This window comes from Spea bombifrons, chromosome 1, assembly GCF_027358695.1.
Source record: "Spea bombifrons isolate aSpeBom1 chromosome 1, aSpeBom1.2.pri, whole genome shotgun sequence".
Lineage (NCBI taxonomy): Eukaryota > Metazoa > Chordata > Amphibia > Anura > Pelobatidae > Spea > Spea bombifrons.
Window position 1 is genome coordinate 3,587,647 of NC_071087.1, and position 18,652 is coordinate 3,606,298.

Genomic DNA, 18,652 nt, shown 5'->3' on the forward strand with positions numbered 1-18,652 from the left:
GCTGCTGCGTAGTGCGTGCCCATAGGAAATGCCAGAAACATGGCGGCTGCACAATACGTCACTTCTGGTTTCCTTTTTTTTTGCCAAGTAGTTCTGATCTTGGAAGGAACTGCAGGGTGGGAATGAGTAACAGGTAAGCGTCCCCCTTCAGTAGAATATATCCCTACCTAGTACTCAGTAAGGTTCTGACCTAACGTTCCCCTATTTATTACAGACAGTGACATCTGCCAGAAATGCCCTGATAACGAATGTCCAGACCAGAAAAAAATAAAGTGCGTTCCGAAGAATTATGAATTTCTGTCGTACAAAGAGGATATTATGGCTCTGGTCTTTTCAGTTCTTTCTGTAACATTTTCATTAATGACAATTTTTGTACTGGGAATATTTATTTATTTTCGGGACACCCCCATTGTCAGAGCCAATAATCGGAACCTCAGCTTCATCCTCCTGGTGTCACTCATGCTGAGCTTCCTCTGTGTGTTTCTGTTCATCGGTCGCCCTGTAGATATCACCTGCAGGCTGCGACAAACTTCTTTTGGAGTCCTCTTCTCTATAGCCGTGTCATCTCTGTTGGCCAAGACCATCATGGTTTGTATCTCTTTCAAAGCCACCAAACCTGGCAGCTTCTGGAGAAAATGGTTTGGGATCAAAGTGTCTAATTCTGTTGTCCTAATATGTTCCTTTGTCCAGATTTTAATTAATAGCATCTGGTTGTCAATTTCTCCTCCTTTTAATGAGCTGGACATGCACACGTCACCAGTTAAGATCATCGTTCAGTGTAATGAGGGCTCGGTTATTGCCTTCTACAGTGTCCTGGGTTATATGGGGCTTCTGGCAGCTCTTAGTTTTATTATAGCTTTTTTAGCCAGGACATTACCGGACAGTTTTAATGAGGCCAAGTACATCACCTTCAGCATGCTGGTGTTCTGCAGCGTTTGGATTGCGATGATCCCGGCCTATCTGAGCACCAAAGGGAAGAACATGGTGGCCGTAGAGATTTTTGCCATTCTGGCTTCGAGCGCTGGGATATTGGGCTGTATATTTTTCCCCAAGTGTTACATATTGTTAATGAAGCCAGAAATGAACACTAAAACACATCTGTTAGAGATAAAGAGTAAGCATACGGTAAATCTTACTTTTCTTGTTAAAGGAAGTCAACCTTAGTTTGATTCATTTTCCATTCTGTTTCAGTTCTGTTGTCTATTCCATGGAAAATGCTGTTAAAGTCACAAGCTATATGCCTCCTGGTGCTAGGGGCCGAATATATACAAATATTTTATTTATTATGATATCATATCATACCCATGCAAGTCAATTATTCCGAATACATGTCACGTTGTATTTCCCACCCCTTTTAGTAAATGTATTTAACAGATGTGGTTGAACATACATGTAGATGGCACACGCAGCCAAGGTAATCCTGAGTCTCACAGGCTGGCTTTATCCCACCTGAGAATGCAGGCCTTTCTGCTTTATCCCACCTCAGAATGCGGGCCTTTCTGCTTTATCCCACCTCAGAATGCGGGCCTTTCTGCTTTATCCCACCTGAGAATGCAGGCCTTTCTGCTTTATCACAACTCAGAATGCGGGCCTTTCTGCTTTATCCCACCTCAGAATGCGGGCCTTTCTGCTTTATCCCGCCCCAGAATGCAGGCCTTTCTGCTTTATCACACCTCAGAATGCGGGCCTTTCTGCTTTATCCCACCTCAGAATGCGGGCCTTTCTGCTTTATCACACCTCAGAATGCAGGCCTTTCTGCTGTACACCGGATTTACACAGAAGCCTGACAGGCACTACTAATACCCGTCGGCCACATGGCAGCCTGGCGTAGGAATAAGCAGCTCTATGCAGACACTAGAGAGGTTCACAGCAGCAGCAACAGCAGAGAAAATGAATCTCTTGCCTCGTCTTCCTGCAGAGACAAATCACCCCTCTGTCTTCTACCGGCGGCCACATCCCTCTCTCCCAACTCCTACTAAGCAGATTGGGGGGCTTCACTTCCTATTGGCTGTCAGTCACGCCCCGTGCTCCAGTGTTCACTCTATGCCCTGGAAGTCTGTATCTATGGTAACTGGAGGTAAATAGATACCAGGGTTACAAACAGAAATCCCTCGTTCCCAACGCTGTCCCCAAAAGGTGCTGCCCGGCAGTAAGTATAAAGCAGACGATCCAATTCATTAATCATGGCAGGCCCTATGCGATCCAGAATCGGATTGTGTCTGAGTGTATATGCGTCCTACATACTGCCAGGCTACACGTGGCACACTCTTTCTGCGCCACATGGAACACGCGTGTCCCTGGAAACAAAACCAACTCGAAGAGAATAACTATAATAGCAAAGCTTCAGCTTAAGTTTGAAAAAATCCACAACCAGCTGTATTTAAACCTGGCCATTTTTGCCTCACTTTTAAAATTCTGATATTGTCTGCTTTGTGAATGGACTTTTTATTGATGTTTACACAAATCAATAAAATAACAGGTAAATTTACTAGAAATATGCTGGCCGCTCCAGTGGAGCTCCTGCGCTGGTCACCTGCTGGTTACTTGATAGCTGCTAGGCAGCTGATGCCTCGGGCTATTGCCCCACTGCTAACCTGTTGCCCCTTGCCACACTTGCTCCGTGCTGCCCCTTGCCCCCATGCTGACGTTCAGCCCCTTGCCGCACTTGCCACCCTGTTTACCTGCAGCCTTTTGCCACATTTTCCCTTGCTCACCTGCAGCCCCTGGTGCCACACTTGCCTCCCGGCTCACTTGGAGTCCCTGCTGCCACACTTGCCCCCCCCCTCTGCCTGTTGTTACATTTGCCCCCTGCTGACCTATTCTTATGATGTAGGCGACTGCCACGAAGATGCAGGGTGAGAAAGAGTTTTGCGCTTCTATTGACTGCATTCGCGTGGAGACCATCTCTCTGCGGCGAATGTACGGAGCGACAGAGGTGAAAAATCAAATCCCTGAGTGAGTCACTCCACGAACGTGCCAATAGGCACATTAACCCTTTGCGGAATATATCCGACAAAATATTTCACTGTTTGTGGTCCTATGGCAGTTACCCACTAGGTGTCGCTATTATAGAAAAAAAAATTCACAGTTTGTGGTTCAATGTTGGATTTCCTAGTGACCACTAGATGTCGCTATTATAAGGAAAAATTAGCCATATTATTATTATTATTATTATTATTATTATTATTATTACGGAGTGATTCTGAATGTGATTTTAGTGATGAAGATGATTATAAAAAAGTTTCATACCATGAAAAAAATAAGGAGGCTAACATAACATATGGCTTTAGTAGTATTAGTACTAGTAATAGTATTTATTCATTGCTTTGTAGTTATAACAGACTATAACTGTTTTGTATAAAAATGTTGTAAAGTGGTTTTTTTTCCCGACAATTAAATTGGACCTGCTTGGCGCACTTGGTGAAAATGTATTGGACCACAAAGGGTTAAAATAGGCCCTAGGGATCATACCAACGTGTCAGCAGTTTTCAAAGTACAAATCATCATCACATCCCACTTGGATATTTGCAAAGCATTTTATTGAAGCGATTCAGTGTATATCAGAGATGAGTTAACTCTTTTTTTAGTGATTATACCTGAATATAAAGCTTTTTGTTTTCTGATAGAAAGTATGAAAACTTCAGCGGATGGAGGTCCCACACAGCAAACGCAGAAATTGTGATTTATCCAGAATAGTCTTCCTGTTTGACCACGAGATCGTAATGGGAAACGCCTTTCCACACGCCTTCGATGGTGGTTTCATAACCAAAGAGGGTGCGGACTCTGGCGCGGTACGGCACATCCATCTCAGCTTTCTTCACCGAAGCCACTACACGGATCGCTTTCCCACCTTCCAACTCCACCTCAGTACTTGAAGAAAACGAAGTCTACAGAGAGAGAAAAAAAAATAAGGAATTAAAAAAAAAATCCCCTCAACAGCAGGAGAAGCAAGCGGGGATGTTCTACGTTCACTCATATGTCCTCGGGCATTACCACACAACCATGTTTAATGATGCATTTTTTCCAGACCACCTGCCCCACCTGAGAGAAAAAAGCAGTTAATCTCAATATTTATATATAGTGGGATATATTTAAGTTGATTTTGGGTTTGAATCACCCCCCCCCCCGGGTACAGTACAAGGATTCACAGGATGGGGTCCTGGGGGAAATACTACTGAGGGGGGGGGGCATGGCTTCCATCCCACTGCACATGAGGATAGGTGGATCATTCCATCCCCTGGTTAATAGGGAGTCCTGGGGATCCCCCATATCGTTTTGTTTTTAAATCACAGATATAATACTTTTTAATCATCGTGCAGTGGTTGGGGCAGACTAGCAAGTCACCTCACAATCATCGGGGTTGAGATATGAAGTCTGCTATTTGGAACAAAAAAATCCTCCTTGCATTTCAGGTCAGTCAGATGGCAGATTACTGAATGTGTCCAAAAATAATTAAAGAAAACCATGAAACTTTTTTTTTCCAGTGGATGGAAAGCAATTCTTTCTACCATTTATTTCTCTCTTTATACCCAGCTCGAATAGCCCTTCCATGGGACATATACCCCACCTCCTCTGACTGCTAGTCCCTCTGGGGTCAAGGGCTCATGCACAGTGGAGCACACGGCACAATTGCCCTTGGGCCCCGGTGTTCTGAGAGGCTGATTAGAAAACTGTCCAAGAGAGAGGAAAGAAATTGCCAAGAAAGGAGGAACAGAAGGAAAGCAGAGAAAACAGGTAGAAAACAGGTTGCTAAAGGCAGGAAATCCAGAGAAGAGACTCTTCCTGTAGGCCCCTTGGGCTCACGCCTCTTCTAGCAGATACCGGACGGGTTGTCTGAGGCATTCTATCATCATTCACCATGTTTCAGATGGAATGAAAGTGCATACCTCTGTTTCGTTGGTCGTGGTGAAGCTCCAGTTGTGGGTCGTGCTGAAATTCATGGTAATCTTTGTACCTCCTTCCTCCATACCTGGGATGCCAGTTTTAAAAGTGAGTTCAGTGCCCATTTCGAAGTTGAAGCCATGTGAGTGGGTAAATTCACTTGTCTCCTTCATGGTTTTGTTGAATCTGGCACATATAGAAACATATTGGGCGGTTATCACAAATGAATACTAAAAAGATATGAAATCACCTAAAAAAGAAGGGGCATCAGAAAAGAGATCAGAGATCCTAAGTGATAAAATACTTACGTAAAGCGGTGTGCTGCTTCCCCTATTGTCATATATTTGTTTTTTCACCACTTCAACAGATTCTGATGTGATTCTACCTGAATCAATTAAGAACTCGAAGCTGAGCATACTCTGGATTGTTTTGTCTTTTGTAAAGCAAAACACTCTAAACTTATTGTAATCCCATCCCAATTGTTCTGCTTTTTTCAAATATCCTGTATCTTCTTTAGTTGGAGGTGGACCTTTATAGATATTTCCATTATATTTATCCACACACCACAGCATTCGGTCAGGGCTGAAACCCATGAAATGGGTGAGCCTTGACCATCCACCATCACCAATGGTTGTGCTTGTGGACATCCATTCATCTTCGGGATAAGTAGGTGGGCTTCTTTTCAGGAGCTTGTCTGTGTCAGTGACTCCATACATGATGCCATCAGCGTCAAAGAAAAGAGCATCAAACCTATTCCAGTTGCAGGTTCCTATCATTGTAGTCTGGCCATAAAGCCAGGAGACGTTTTCATTAGTTGGTACTGGACCCTTGTAGAACTCCCCAGCATGGGTAGCTCCATACAGAGTGCCATCGGGGTGGAAGAACAGGAATTTGAACTTGCTCCAATCACCTTTTCCAACTCTGTTAGCAGCAGAATACCAGTCTTCAACAGCTCTTGATGGCATGTGCCCTGTATACAGATCACCTCCACGAACCACATACAGCTCCCCTTTTGGGTTAAAGAGAACTTTGCTGGCATCATTTAGCTTGCCAAAACTAGCTGCCCTATTGTAATAACTATCCATACGGTTCTTAGGGGGCAGCCCAACTCTTACGGAAAAGTCCCCAGCAAGAGCAAATAAGACGGTCTCTGAAATGAAATAAACACATTTTGAACATATTTTAAACATAAAATATATGGAAATGTTTAGATGGGAATCAAGGGCAGAAAGAATGCCTACAACTAATTTAGTTTCCCTTTTGTTAAAAATGATTATGAATGAATATGAACTTTGTTACATACAGTCCTGTGAAAAAGAAAGTACACCCTTTAGAATTCTATGGTTTTGCATATCAGGACATATAACAATCATCTGTTCCTTAGCACGTCTAAGAATTAAGTAAATGCAACCTCAGATGAACAACACCACATGACATATTACACGGTGTCATGATTTATTCAACAAAAATAAAGCCAAAATGGAGAAGCCATGTGTGAAAGGTAAACCTTATGATTCGATAGCTAAAAAGCAAATACAAACTTTACCAAGTTCTCCCATTGCTGCGCGTAGAGGGTCTTCACTCTCTTCCTTCTGCTGATCTGGAGTGGTCTTTGTGAAGTTCTTGACTTAACAAACAGGATAAAAAAGAATACTTTACTTAGACAAATTCTGTCCTCTTTGGCTCTGTAAACACTGGGTCCTTATTGTGCTACAAAGCTTGAGGACAAGAGGATCAGTGAGGGACAAAAGTAAGAAACAGGTCTATAACAGGAATGAGTAACATATATTACCAGCTTCGTACAGGTTGTCGGAGAATTTCTGATTAATTCTATACCTTGGGGGTTCCAAATTATATAGATATCTTTACCGAGTGGCTTGAGAGAAATCAGACACACAGACAGGGTATATGTATACCATGATCTCTGCTTTACTCCTCTGTATTACAATCATATATACACTTTACAATAGAAGGCAGGAAAAAACACTAAACACTACACAATGGGTGGACACTTTGTTTTAGCAAAAACTGCTGACAATTCAACAAAACAAAACCGCTGACACTTTCAGAGACCTAGTCCCATCAGAAAAGACAAACGTTGTGTAAATGGAGCTATTAAAACAGCAGAAAGGATTTTAATAATAAGACTCCTGTGCCCAGTCATGACAGGGTTAATTACCGTATCTGCTCGTTTATAAGACGACCCCCCAAAATTTAAATATTAATATAAGACTACCATATAAGAAAAAAGTTTTACTAGTAAATATTAATTCTCATGTAAACTATTTTCATATTTAATAAAAACTATGATTGAGAAAAATGCATTTTTTTTTCTTTTATTTGCCAACCTGCCCCTCAGTTATGCACATCTGCCCCCCAGATATGCCTTATACCCCCTTATATGCCACTCTGCCTCCCTGATATGCCTGTTTGCTGCCAGATATGCCTTATACCCCCTATATGCTACTCTGTCTCCCTGATTTGCCTCTTGACCCCCTATTTGCCACTCTGCCTCCCAGATATACCTTTAACCCCCTGATATGCCACTTTGCCCCCAGATATGCGTTATACACCCCTATATACCACTCTGCCTCCCTGATATTCCTTTTGACGCCCTATATGCCACTCTGCCTCCCTAATATTCCTTTTAACCCCCTATGTGCCACTCTGCCTTCCTGATATTCTTTTTAACCCCCTATATGCCACTCTGCCTCCAGAAAGACCTTATACCCCCCATATGCCACTCCTACCCTCCCTCGACTTACCAGTGCTTCCCTAGACTACTTCTCTTGCTTCAGATTCATTGGTGTCCAGTGGGGCAGCGGGTGAAGGTCTGTGCAATGCGCGTAGACAATCTCTGCTGCTGCCGGCACTTCTGCCGGGCCTCTATGAATGAGCAGCAGAAGCCCCGGCAGCAGCGGAGGTTGTCTGCGCACATCGCACAGACCTACTCCGGCTGCCGGAGAGAAGGATCCGGGTCTGGATCTTAGTCTTGTAATCAGACCTCTATTTGAACATGACCTTGAATATAAGATGGATATTTTTCAGACCATTTGCTCTGAAATAAACCTCATCTTATAATCGAGCAAATACGATAGTAAGGTATAGTTAACTTAGGCGTCAACATGTACAGATCACTGTGCCGAATAGAAAAGGAACCACCCCAGCACATAAGAAAAAGTTTTATACATACAACGAAGACAAACTTTGTTTGGAATGCGGACGTCGTAGGTTACCCCGTGCAGCTGCTTATACTATAGGTAGACATGACATCATATATCAGGAGTGGATGTGCTCGGCTAGATTTCTCTGTATATACATCGCAAGGATACCAAATGCTATTGTATATAGTCATCTCTTGCATAGTAGCAAAATGTAATGTTAAAATGGGAGATCTGATTCTTTACCTGATTCCATGAGATTCCCCCTCTTTTCTTCTAACTGCGGGCTATGGTTGGCTTTGTGGCTGGGAAAAGCTGAATTGCCAAACTCCTCTTAAAAGGTGATAAAGATTTGAGAGAGAGAGAGATGCCTCAGTGGCGGATTAATGCATTCTATCATATCAGACAACACCATCTAAATGTCCTCCCCAGCACAACCCCACCAAACATTAATATAGGGTTCTCATCGCATCTCCAGCAAACATTTACTACCGATGGATGAAATTTATTTATAATCTGCGGGAGCGAATATCACCTAAAGGCTAATTTAAAATGCAGCTCAAAACAGTAGCCACTTTCGTAATAGGCCTTCATTATTTGTATTTTCAAAAATATGTTCCAGTTGTTTTAATAATCTTATATTAATAGATTTAAAGAGATGCTGTGTAAAATAGTGGCTTATTCTAAAGGCTGTGGAGAATTGGTTTGATGGAATTCCCAAGTCCATCCTCAACCTTTTGAACCTTCTTGGTCTTCCCATCTCCATGATATATTTTTATCTCAAACGATCTCTATTCGGCCAATACGTCAGGGTCATTTCTGGAATGAGCGTTTCTAATATCTTCAGCGAGGCGGGACTAATGATTTTATTTTTTATCTCTATTCTTTTTTTAAACTTCATCCATTCTGGGATTAGATTCCTCAAGAGAAAATTTTTAGTGTTGGCTAAATTTATATTTTTTAAATTGTATCTAGCTTCACTTCACCAATCATATTCTGCTCAAGCCAAAACCAACCATCTTTCTTAACATCAGGTTGTTGTAACCTGTGGACATGTGCCAATGCGCTAACCCAAGCATATTTACTCATTGATGGAAACCCCAGTCCCCCCTTGGTCTTATTTCTATGGATAATATCTCTTGTTTTGTTTTTTTAGCATTCCATATGTAACCCCTCAAGGGATTTCAGTGATGGCTGCTGTCTCACTGACTCACCTGCAGTTCTTATGGGGTGACCAGCAGATGGCGAACTGCAAAGCACATGGATGAGGTGAAAAAGAGGCCATTGGAGTTTGGGGAGAGGGGTTCAGAGTTGGATGCCAGAGGTGAAGGACCTTTGCTGAGGGAGAAGGAGAGTGAGAGAGGCCTAGGAACAGAGGCCTGCTTGAAATCCACGGTCAGAGGAGAGCTGCAGCATCCTGACAGAATCTTTCAGCAGACAGAGGTACACAGCTGTTTGCAGCAGAGTTGGCAGTGAAGAGGTTAAAAGCTGAACTGTCCTGATAGCAGACTGTGGAGTGGTAAGCCTAAAACATCTCCCCCTGTCCCCACAACAGGGCACTCTGAATTTAGTCACACAAATAAAAGATATACTGACATACTGAAAGTGTTCCATATAATCCAGCCCATACCGTGGAGTCAGATACTTATGGGCCCCAACCGTGTTATGTGCACCAAGTAAAGATACCCAGCGGCCGCTAAGGCGAAGATTAAGGTGGGCCGCGGTGATTGTTGTGGGTGGGTGAACCTCATATTGCATATTATGTATATTTCATTCTATTATATTTCATGTGTTCTGTTATATTAATGCAGAGTGTTTTGCTGTGCAATACAAAGTTAGTGACCTGTGTCAGTTTTATTAATCACTCGGCTGTTCCCATTGGGACCCCCATCCATACCCTGGATGCTCCGTTGGGTGGAGGCGCTGCCACAGTTATGTGCCCCAACTCCCAGGTAGCGGAGGCTCAGGATTGGCCTGCAGAGCGCAAAGAGGTAACTGGGGTAAATGACCACAGAGATATTGGTTGGCCTACCCAAAAACCCGTTACACATATAAACTTCCCGGCCAAGTTTTAAATTGTTTACACCAGACCTCAGAAATCGGGACTAGAACCATCTTCAAACAGTAAAGCCACTGGAGAAGGATGTATGCCTTAATGACAATCGTTCTTCCCACCCAGAAGAGGCATAGGGACTTCCAAACCGCAATATTATATTATTTTTTATTATGTCTCTGATATTCAATGGGATCTCAATCCCCAGATATTATTTTTTATTATATCTCTGATATTCAATGGGATCTCAATCCCCAGATATTTTATGTGTGTGGATGTCCGGTTAAAAGGATATTTATTGGAAATTCTTAAATAAGTTTCAGAATCTATTTCCATTGAAAACCTATAATGCGCATGTTACATTACATTACATTTATTTATAAAGTGCCGGCCGATTGCAGTCAATAGAACAAAATATGCAATATTAACAATCAAATTCAACAAACTGCGCGTTAGATCAGGTTTGATCAGACAACATTTTTCTTAGATTAGTCTAATTAACTGAAATTTGGATTTTTTTTATTGATTTTGGTATTTATTCCTTAGATCGATTAAGATCAACTGTTTTTTTTTTTTCATTAGATCTATCACGCAGGAGGCGGTATTCACAATCCTATTTTGTGTGCGGGGGATGGGAATACATACAGATTGCCCCCCCCTCAGCTGAAATTAAAATACTGTGTTTGGATAGAATGGGTTTGTTAAAAATGAAAAAAAGTGAAATGTTACTGCAATATTTATGACAGACTGGTTACATTAAAAGTGTTAAAATACCCAAGGTAAAATACTTTGGGATGTCATCTTTCAAAAAATATATACTTTTGTTTAGCAGTTTTTCTTTTTCTGGAAGATATTGGGTCGTCCCAGCATACCACATTTAAAAAAAATCTTGTTTAGAAACAGCGATGCGCGCCATTCATATTAAACCCTGTAAGTGCCAAAATAAATGAAAATACCAGGCATATGAGGGGTTTCCAAAAACAGGACAAATTTGCACTGGTTATATATAGTTTTTATAGGTGACACTGAAAATATATATTGTTTTCCTACTTATCCCCACATTTTTAGATATTTTTCATACTAAATGATGGTTTATATATATATATATATATATATATATATATATATAGTTATTATTTCAAAAAGAAAGAAGATTAGTGGGCAATCAGAGTTGAATAAAGTCATAGCAAAAGCACAAAAACGACTCTGGTCGTTTAGTGCAAACATGGTAAAAAAAAAAAAAAAACACCCAGTCCTCAAGGGGTTAAATTGGGCCTGCTTGGCGCACTTAGTGAAGATGGATTGGACCACAAAGGGTTAAAATAGGCCCTGGGTATCATACCAAAGTGTCAGTAGTTTTCAAATCATCATCACATCCCACTTGGATATTTGCAAAGCATTTTATTGAAGCGATTCAGTGTATATCAGAGATGAGTTAACTCTTTTTTTAACTTTATTCCTGAATTTAAAGCTTTTTGTTTTCCGATAGAAAGTATGAAAACTTCAGCGGATGGAGGTCCCACACAGCAAACGCAGAAATTGTGATTTATCCAGTATAGTCTTCCTGTTTGACCACGAGATCGTAATGGGAAACGCCTTTCCAGACGCCTTCGATGGTGGTTTCATAACCAAAGAGGGTGCGGATTCTGGCGCGGTACGGCACATCCATCTCAGCTTTCTTCACCGAAGCCACTACACGGATCGCTTTCCCACCTTCCAACTCCACCTCAGTACTTGAAGAAAATGAAGTCTACAGAGAGAGAAAAAAATAAGGAAGAAAAAAAAGAATCCCCTCAACAGCGCTAAAGAATGCTTTAGGATTGACGGGCAAGAAAAGCAAGCGGGGATGTTCTACGTTCACTCATATGTCCTCGGGCATTACCACACAACCATGTTTAATGATGCATTTTTTCCAGACCACCTGCCCCACCTGAGGGAAAACATCATTAAATGTTAATCATTAAATATATATATACACACACACATGCGTGTACACATGTGTACACACACGTTTGGGACACATGGCCATTACATCAACAGGGACTTGTAGTTGGTCCCCCTTTGCAGTTATAACGGCTTCCACTCTTCTGGGAAGGCTTTCCACAAGATTATGGGGAGTTTTTGTAGGAAACTGATGTTGGACGAGACACCCGCCCATGTCTTTATGGAGCTTGCTTTGTATGCTGGGGAGCAATCATGCTTGAACAAAAAAGGGTCTTCCCCAAACTTTTCCCGCAAAGTTGGAAGCCGATCATCGTCCAAAATGTCTCTGTATGCTGAAAAGGACAACTTGGTGGGAACAGTTAAAATCACCCCCCAGGGTACAGTACAGGGATTCACAGGATGGGGTCCTGGGGGAAACAATACTGAGGGGGGCATGGCTGGGGGGTCTTTGGTCTTTGTTTGGTGACATATACCCAGTGGCGACTCTAGGAACAATATATAGGGGGGACAAACAGGATACCACGGTCAAACTGGGGGGTCATTAATAATTTCCACTATTAAATCATACCACTGAAAAAACTATATATATATATATATATATATATATATATATATTGCCAAAAGTAATGTGCTATGGAATGATACTTTTGTTATTGGACTAACGTAATACTTGATCATTCAACATGGGAAGCCTGAAGCCATGATTAAGTGCGACTAATCCTTGAAATAAGTATTATAACACAATAAATAACTTTTCCACTAAATGATTTCAGGGCCTTGAACGTTTTGTCCCCTGAAGTCACTACAAATTCAGGAGGGCGTTTTATCTTTGGATAACTATAAATTAAATAATTCCTATTGTAAGTTAAGTGCCAGGAAACAGACACACACACCAACACAGGCTCTGTCACACCGACACCCAGACATACACACCAGGACTGGCTCTGCCACACTGACACCCAAATACACACACCAGGACAGGCTCTGCCACACCGACACCCAAACACACACACCAGGACAGGCTCTGCCACACCGACACCCAAACACACACACCAGGACAGGCTCTGCCACACCGACACCCAAACACACACCAGGACAGGCTCTGCCACACCGACACCCAAACACACACACTCACACACACACAGGACGGGCTCTGCCACACCCACATACACCAGGACAGGCTCTGCCACACTAACACCTATACACACACCTCCCAGGACAGGCTCTGCTATTCTGATAACCAAAAACACAAACAGCAGGACACAATCTACATCACAGACATCTGCATTAGGATGGATTTTTCACACTGTATTGTCGTTTATACCCCACTTAGTGTTTTTGCCCCTTGTGTATTGATGCCCCAGCCAGCACACTTTTAGTATAGATTAATGTGTCGCTCCCACACCCTTGTATGATCACCTCCAGCCACCACTATTTGTATTAATGCCCCCAGCAAGCCCCTCCCTTTATTATTGATTTTGCGATGACCCCATCGCATTTACACATTAGACGTGCATTTTTAACTACATAATGAGTACTTATCTCTTTGAAGTAAAGACCGTCATTGAAACATGATTTCAAAATTACAGCTGAACTGGCAGTTTTGTTAATATTAGACTCTGCTGGGTTTTTGTGTTATTCTGTAGATCCATATCTGCTATGCTACATTTCATATATTATTATTGTACACCTGCAAATATATATAAATATTAGACCCTGCTGCCGATAGCAGGTATAGATCAACACATTAACACACAAACCCAGCTTTGCATGTATAGATCAATTGAAATTCACTTGTGATCTCAGCCCCGAAGGTATATATCAAATAAACAGAATCAGACATACAAATCCTGTATTTGCAGGTATACAATAATAATATATGAAATGTAGCATACCAGATATGGATCTACAGAATAACACAAAAACCCAGCTTTGCAGGTATAGATCAATTGGAATTCACATAAAAACACGGCATTAAAGGTATATTTAAAACCCCCTAGATTACAGGCATAGATCACAGGTTGCACCCCCCAAAGCCAACCCTGGCATCCACACTGCCCACATAGAACCTGACCAGCACCCAGATAACACACATAAGATTTGCCATCTTTGTCCCCAAATAGCCCAGCACAAGTCAACTTTGTTCCCAAACAGCCCAGTCTGTGCCATTTTTGTCCCATATACACCCTGCCTGTGCCATCTTGGTCCCCATGGTTCAAACATCCTGCTAGTGCCATCTTTGCCCTTCCACAATTATACATCTATGATACACAAACACTTTTACAGTCACTAATTCACACTTTAATTCAGACAATTCATCCACAGATTAACTCATGCTCTCCCTCATTCAGACATTTCATCCACACATTAACTCATGCTCTCCTTCATTCAGACAATCCATCCACATATTAACTCAAGCTGTCTCTCATTCAGACAACTCATGCTCTCCCTCATTCAGAAAATTCACCCACATATTAACTCATGCTCTCCCTCATTCACATAATGCAGCCACACATTAATTCACACTCTTTACTTATTTCAATATTCTTACTACCCTCTCCCTCCCTTCACTTTCCCTACTTCCCTCTTCCTCAATATCTACCCCCTCTCCTTCACTTATCACTTTCTATCCCCTCTCCCTCCCTTATCACTTTCTAACCCCTTTCCCTACTCACTATCTACCCTCTCCCCCCTTTGTAGTACTCTCATCTTGAGGTCCAGCGACGGGAGCACGAGGCTTCTGTCTCCCTGCTCTGCTGCGGTGCCCGCTGCTTCACTGCTGAGCGCTGGAATATGACATCACATTCCGGCGCTCAGCATGAAATGCCAACACCGCGACGGAGGTAGGGCCCTTGCGGAGGAGAATGAGGGGTGCCGAGCGGTTGCTAGGTGCCCCTCTCTCTCCTCTGCATCAAAAAAAAAAAACGGGATTTAAAGTCGCATTGCAACTTTATTCCAAATTCGGCGGGGAGGCAACAGGGGGGTACCACTGCGTATACCCCACCTCCTCTGACTGCTAGTCCCTCTGGGGTCAAGGGCTCATGCACAGTGGAGCACACGGCACAATTACCTTTGGGCCACGGTGTTCTGAGAGGCTGATTAGATAGAAAACAATGTGGAAAAGATAAGGCAAAATTTGTCCAAGAGAGAGGAAAGAAATTGCCAAAAAAGGAGGAAGCAGAGAAAAAAGGTAGAAAACAGGTAGCTAAAGGCAGGAAATCCAGAGAAGAGACTCTTCCTGTATGCCCCTTGGGCTCACGCCTCTTCTAGCAGATACCGCACGGGTTGTCTGAGACATTCTATCATCATTCACCATGTTTCAGATGGAATGAAAGTACATACCTCTGTTTCGTTGGTCGTGGTGAAGCTCCAGTTGTGGGTCGTGCTGAAATTCATGGTAATCTTTGTACCTCCTTCCGCCATACCCGGGATGCCAGTTTTAAAAGTGAGTTCAGTGCCCACTTCGAAGGTGAAGCCATGTTCGTGGGTAAATTCACTTGTCTCCTTCATGGTTTTGTTGAATCTGGCACATATAGAAACATGTTGGGCGGTTATCACAAATGAATACTAAAAAGATATGAAATCACCTAAAAAAGGTGGGGCATCAGAAAAGAGATCAGAGATCCTAAGTGATAAAATACTTACGTAAAGGTGTGCTTTAGCGGCGTGCTGCTTCCCCTATTGTCATATATTTGTTTTTTCACCACTTCAACAGATTCTGATGTGATTCTACCTGAATCAGTTAAGAACTCGAAGCTGAGCATACTCTGGATTGTTTTGTCTTTTGTAAAGCAAAACACTCTAAACTTATTGTAATTCCATCCCAATTGTTCTGCTTTTTTCAAATATCCTGTATCTTCTTTAGTTGGAGGTGGACCTTTATAGATATTTCCATTATATTTATCCACACACCACAGCATTCGGTCAGGGCCGAAACCCATGAAATGGGTGAGCTTTGACCATCCACCATCACCAACGGTTGTGCTTGTGGACATCCATTCATCTTCGGGATAAGTAGGTGGGCTTCTTTTCAGGAGCTTGTCTGTGTCAGTGACTCCATACATGATGCCATCAGCGTCAAAGAAAAGAGCATCAAACCTATTCCAGTTGCAGGTTCCTATCATTGTAGCCTGATCATAAAGCCAGGAGACGTTTTCATTAGTTGGTACTGGACCCTTGTAGAACTCCCCAGCATGGGTAGCTCCATACAGAGTGCCATCGGGGTGGAAGAACAGGAATTTGAACTTGCTCCAATCACCTTTTCCAACTCTCTTAGCAGCAGAATACCAGTCTTCAACAGCTCTTGATGGCATGTGCCCTGTATACAGATCACCTCCACGAACCACATACAGCTCCCCTTTTGGGTTAAAGAGAACTTTGCTGGCATCATTTAGCTTGCCAAAACTAGCTGCCCTATTGTAATAACTATCCATACGGTTCTTAGGGGGCAGCCCAACTCTTACTGAAAAGTCCCCAGCAAGAGCAAATAAGACGGTCTCTGAAATGAAATAAACACATTTTGAACATATTTTAAACATAAAATATATGGAAATGTTTAGATGGGAATCAAGGGCAGAAAGAATGCCTACAACTAATTTAGTTTCCCTTTTGTTAAAAATGATTATGAATGAATATGAACTTTGTTACATACAGTCCTGTGAAAAAGAAAGTACACCCTTTAGAATTCTATGGTTTTGCATATCAGGACATATAACAATCATCTGTTCCTTAGCACGTCTAAGAATTAAGTAAATGCAACCTCAGATGAACAACACCACATGACATATTACACGGTGTCATGATTTATTCAACAAAAATAAAGCCAAAATGGAGAAGCCATGTGTGAAAAGTACACCTTATGATTCGATAGCTAAAAAGCAAATACAAACTTTACCAAGTTCTTCCATTGCTGCGCGTAGAGGGTCTTCACTCTCTTCCTTCTGCTGATCTGGAGTGGTTTTTGTGAAGTTCTTGACTTAACAAACAGGATAAAAAAAGAATACTTTACTTAGACAAATTCTGTCCTCTTTGGCTCTGTAAACACTGGGTCCTTATTGTGCTACAAAGCTTGAGGACAAGAGGATCAGTGAGGGACAAAAGTAAGAAACAGGTCTATAACAGGAATGAGTAACATATATTACCAGCTTCGTACAGGTTGTCGGAGAATTTCTGATTAATTCTATACCTTGGGGGTTCCAAATTATATAGATATCTTTACCGAGTGGCTTGAGAGAAATCAGACACACAGACAGGGTGTATGTATACCATGATCTCTGCTTTACTCCTCTGTATTACAATCATATATACACTTTACAATAGAAGGCAGGAAAAACACTAAACACTACACAATGGGTGGACACTTTGTTTTAGCAAAAACTGCTGACAATTCAACAAAACAAAACCGCTGACACTTTCAGAGACCTAGTCCCATCAGAAAAGACAAACGTTGTGTAAATGGAGCTATTAAAACAGCAGAAAGGATTTTAATAATAAGACTCCTGTGCCCAGTCACGAAAGGGTTAATTACCGTATCTGCTCGTTTATAAGACGACCCCCCAAAATTTAAATATTAATATAAGACTACCATATAAGAAAAAAGTTTTACTAGTAAATATTAATTCTCATGTAAACTATTTTCATATTTAATAAAAACTATGATTGAGAAAAATGCATTTTTTTTTCTTTTATTTGCCAACCTGCCCCTCAGTTATGCACATCTGCCCCCCAGATATGCCTTATACCCCCTTATATGCCACTCTGCCTCCCTGATATGCCTGTTTGCTGCCAGATATGCCTTATACCCCCTATATGCTACTCTGTCTCCCTGATATGCCTCTTGACCCCCTATTTGCCACTCTGCCTCCCAGATATACCTTTAACCCCCTGATATGCCACTTTGCCCCAGATATGCGTTATACACCCCTATATACCACTCTGCCTCCCTGATATTCCTTTTAACCCCCTATATGCCACTCTGCCTCCCTGATATTCCTTTTAACACCCTATATGCCACTCTGCCTCCCTAATATTCCTTTTAACCCCCTATGTGCCACTCTGCCTTCCTGATATTCTTTTTAACCCCCTATATGCCACTCTGCCTCCAGAAAGACCTTATACCCCCCATATGCCACTCCTACCCTCCCTCGACTTACCAGTGCTTCCCTAGACTTCTTCTCTTGCTTCAGATTCATTGGTGTCCAGTGGGGCAGCGGGTGAAGGTCTGTGCGATGCGCGTAGACAATCTCTGCTGCTGCCGGCACTTCTGCCGGGCCTCTATGAATGAGCAGCAGAAGCCCCGGCAGCAGCGGAGGTTGCCTGCGCGCATCGCACAGACCTACTCCGGCTGCCGGAGAGAAGGATCCGGGTCTGGATCTTAGTCTTGTTCAGACCTCTATTTGAACATGACCTTGAATATAAGATGGATATTTTTCAGACCATTTGCTCTGAAATAAACCTCATCTTATAATCGAGCAAATACGATAGTAAGGTATAGTTAACTTAGGCGTCAACATGTACAGATCACTGTGCCGAATAGAAAAGGAACCACCCCAGCACATAAGAAAAAGTTTTATACATACAACGAAGACAAACTTTGTTTGGAATGCGGACGTCG

General features: G+C 42.2%; 3 protein-coding genes across 3 annotated transcripts in view; 1 reads left to right on the top strand and 2 right to left on the bottom strand.

The window, feature by feature from the left end:
- The window catches only part of LOC128468237 (vomeronasal type-2 receptor 26-like), a 29,229-nt gene extending 27,429 nt beyond the window's left edge, over positions 1–1,800 (top strand). Inside the window, exons 8-9 of the mRNA XM_053449929.1 lie at positions 739–1,125; positions 1,519–1,800. Coding sequence (XP_053305904.1) covers positions 739–1,125; positions 1,519–1,800 — 669 coding nt within the window. The remainder of the gene's footprint in view (positions 1–738; positions 1,126–1,518) is intronic.
- A 1,748-nt stretch (positions 1,801–3,548) lies between these two features.
- On the bottom strand, positions 3,549–6,790 carry LOC128477352 (tachylectin-2-like). Its single transcript, XM_053458067.1, has 4 exons — positions 6,428–6,790; positions 5,190–6,031; positions 4,887–5,111; positions 3,549–3,887 (listed from the first exon to the last, which is right to left on the bottom strand). The coding sequence occupies exons 1-4, from the start codon at positions 6,438–6,440 to the stop codon at positions 3,684–3,686; spliced, it is 1,284 nt and encodes a 427-aa protein (XP_053314042.1). The 5' UTR covers positions 6,441–6,790; the 3' UTR covers positions 3,549–3,683.
- A 4,749-nt stretch (positions 6,791–11,539) lies between these two features.
- Positions 11,540–17,002, bottom strand: LOC128468370 (tachylectin-2-like). Its single transcript, XM_053450066.1, has 4 exons — positions 16,934–17,002; positions 15,685–16,537; positions 15,382–15,562; positions 11,540–11,845 (listed from the first exon to the last, which is right to left on the bottom strand). The coding sequence occupies exons 1-4, from the start codon at positions 16,944–16,946 to the stop codon at positions 11,642–11,644; spliced, it is 1,251 nt and encodes a 416-aa protein (XP_053306041.1). The 5' UTR covers positions 16,947–17,002; the 3' UTR covers positions 11,540–11,641.
- Between the last annotated feature and the right edge of the window lie 1,650 nt (positions 17,003–18,652).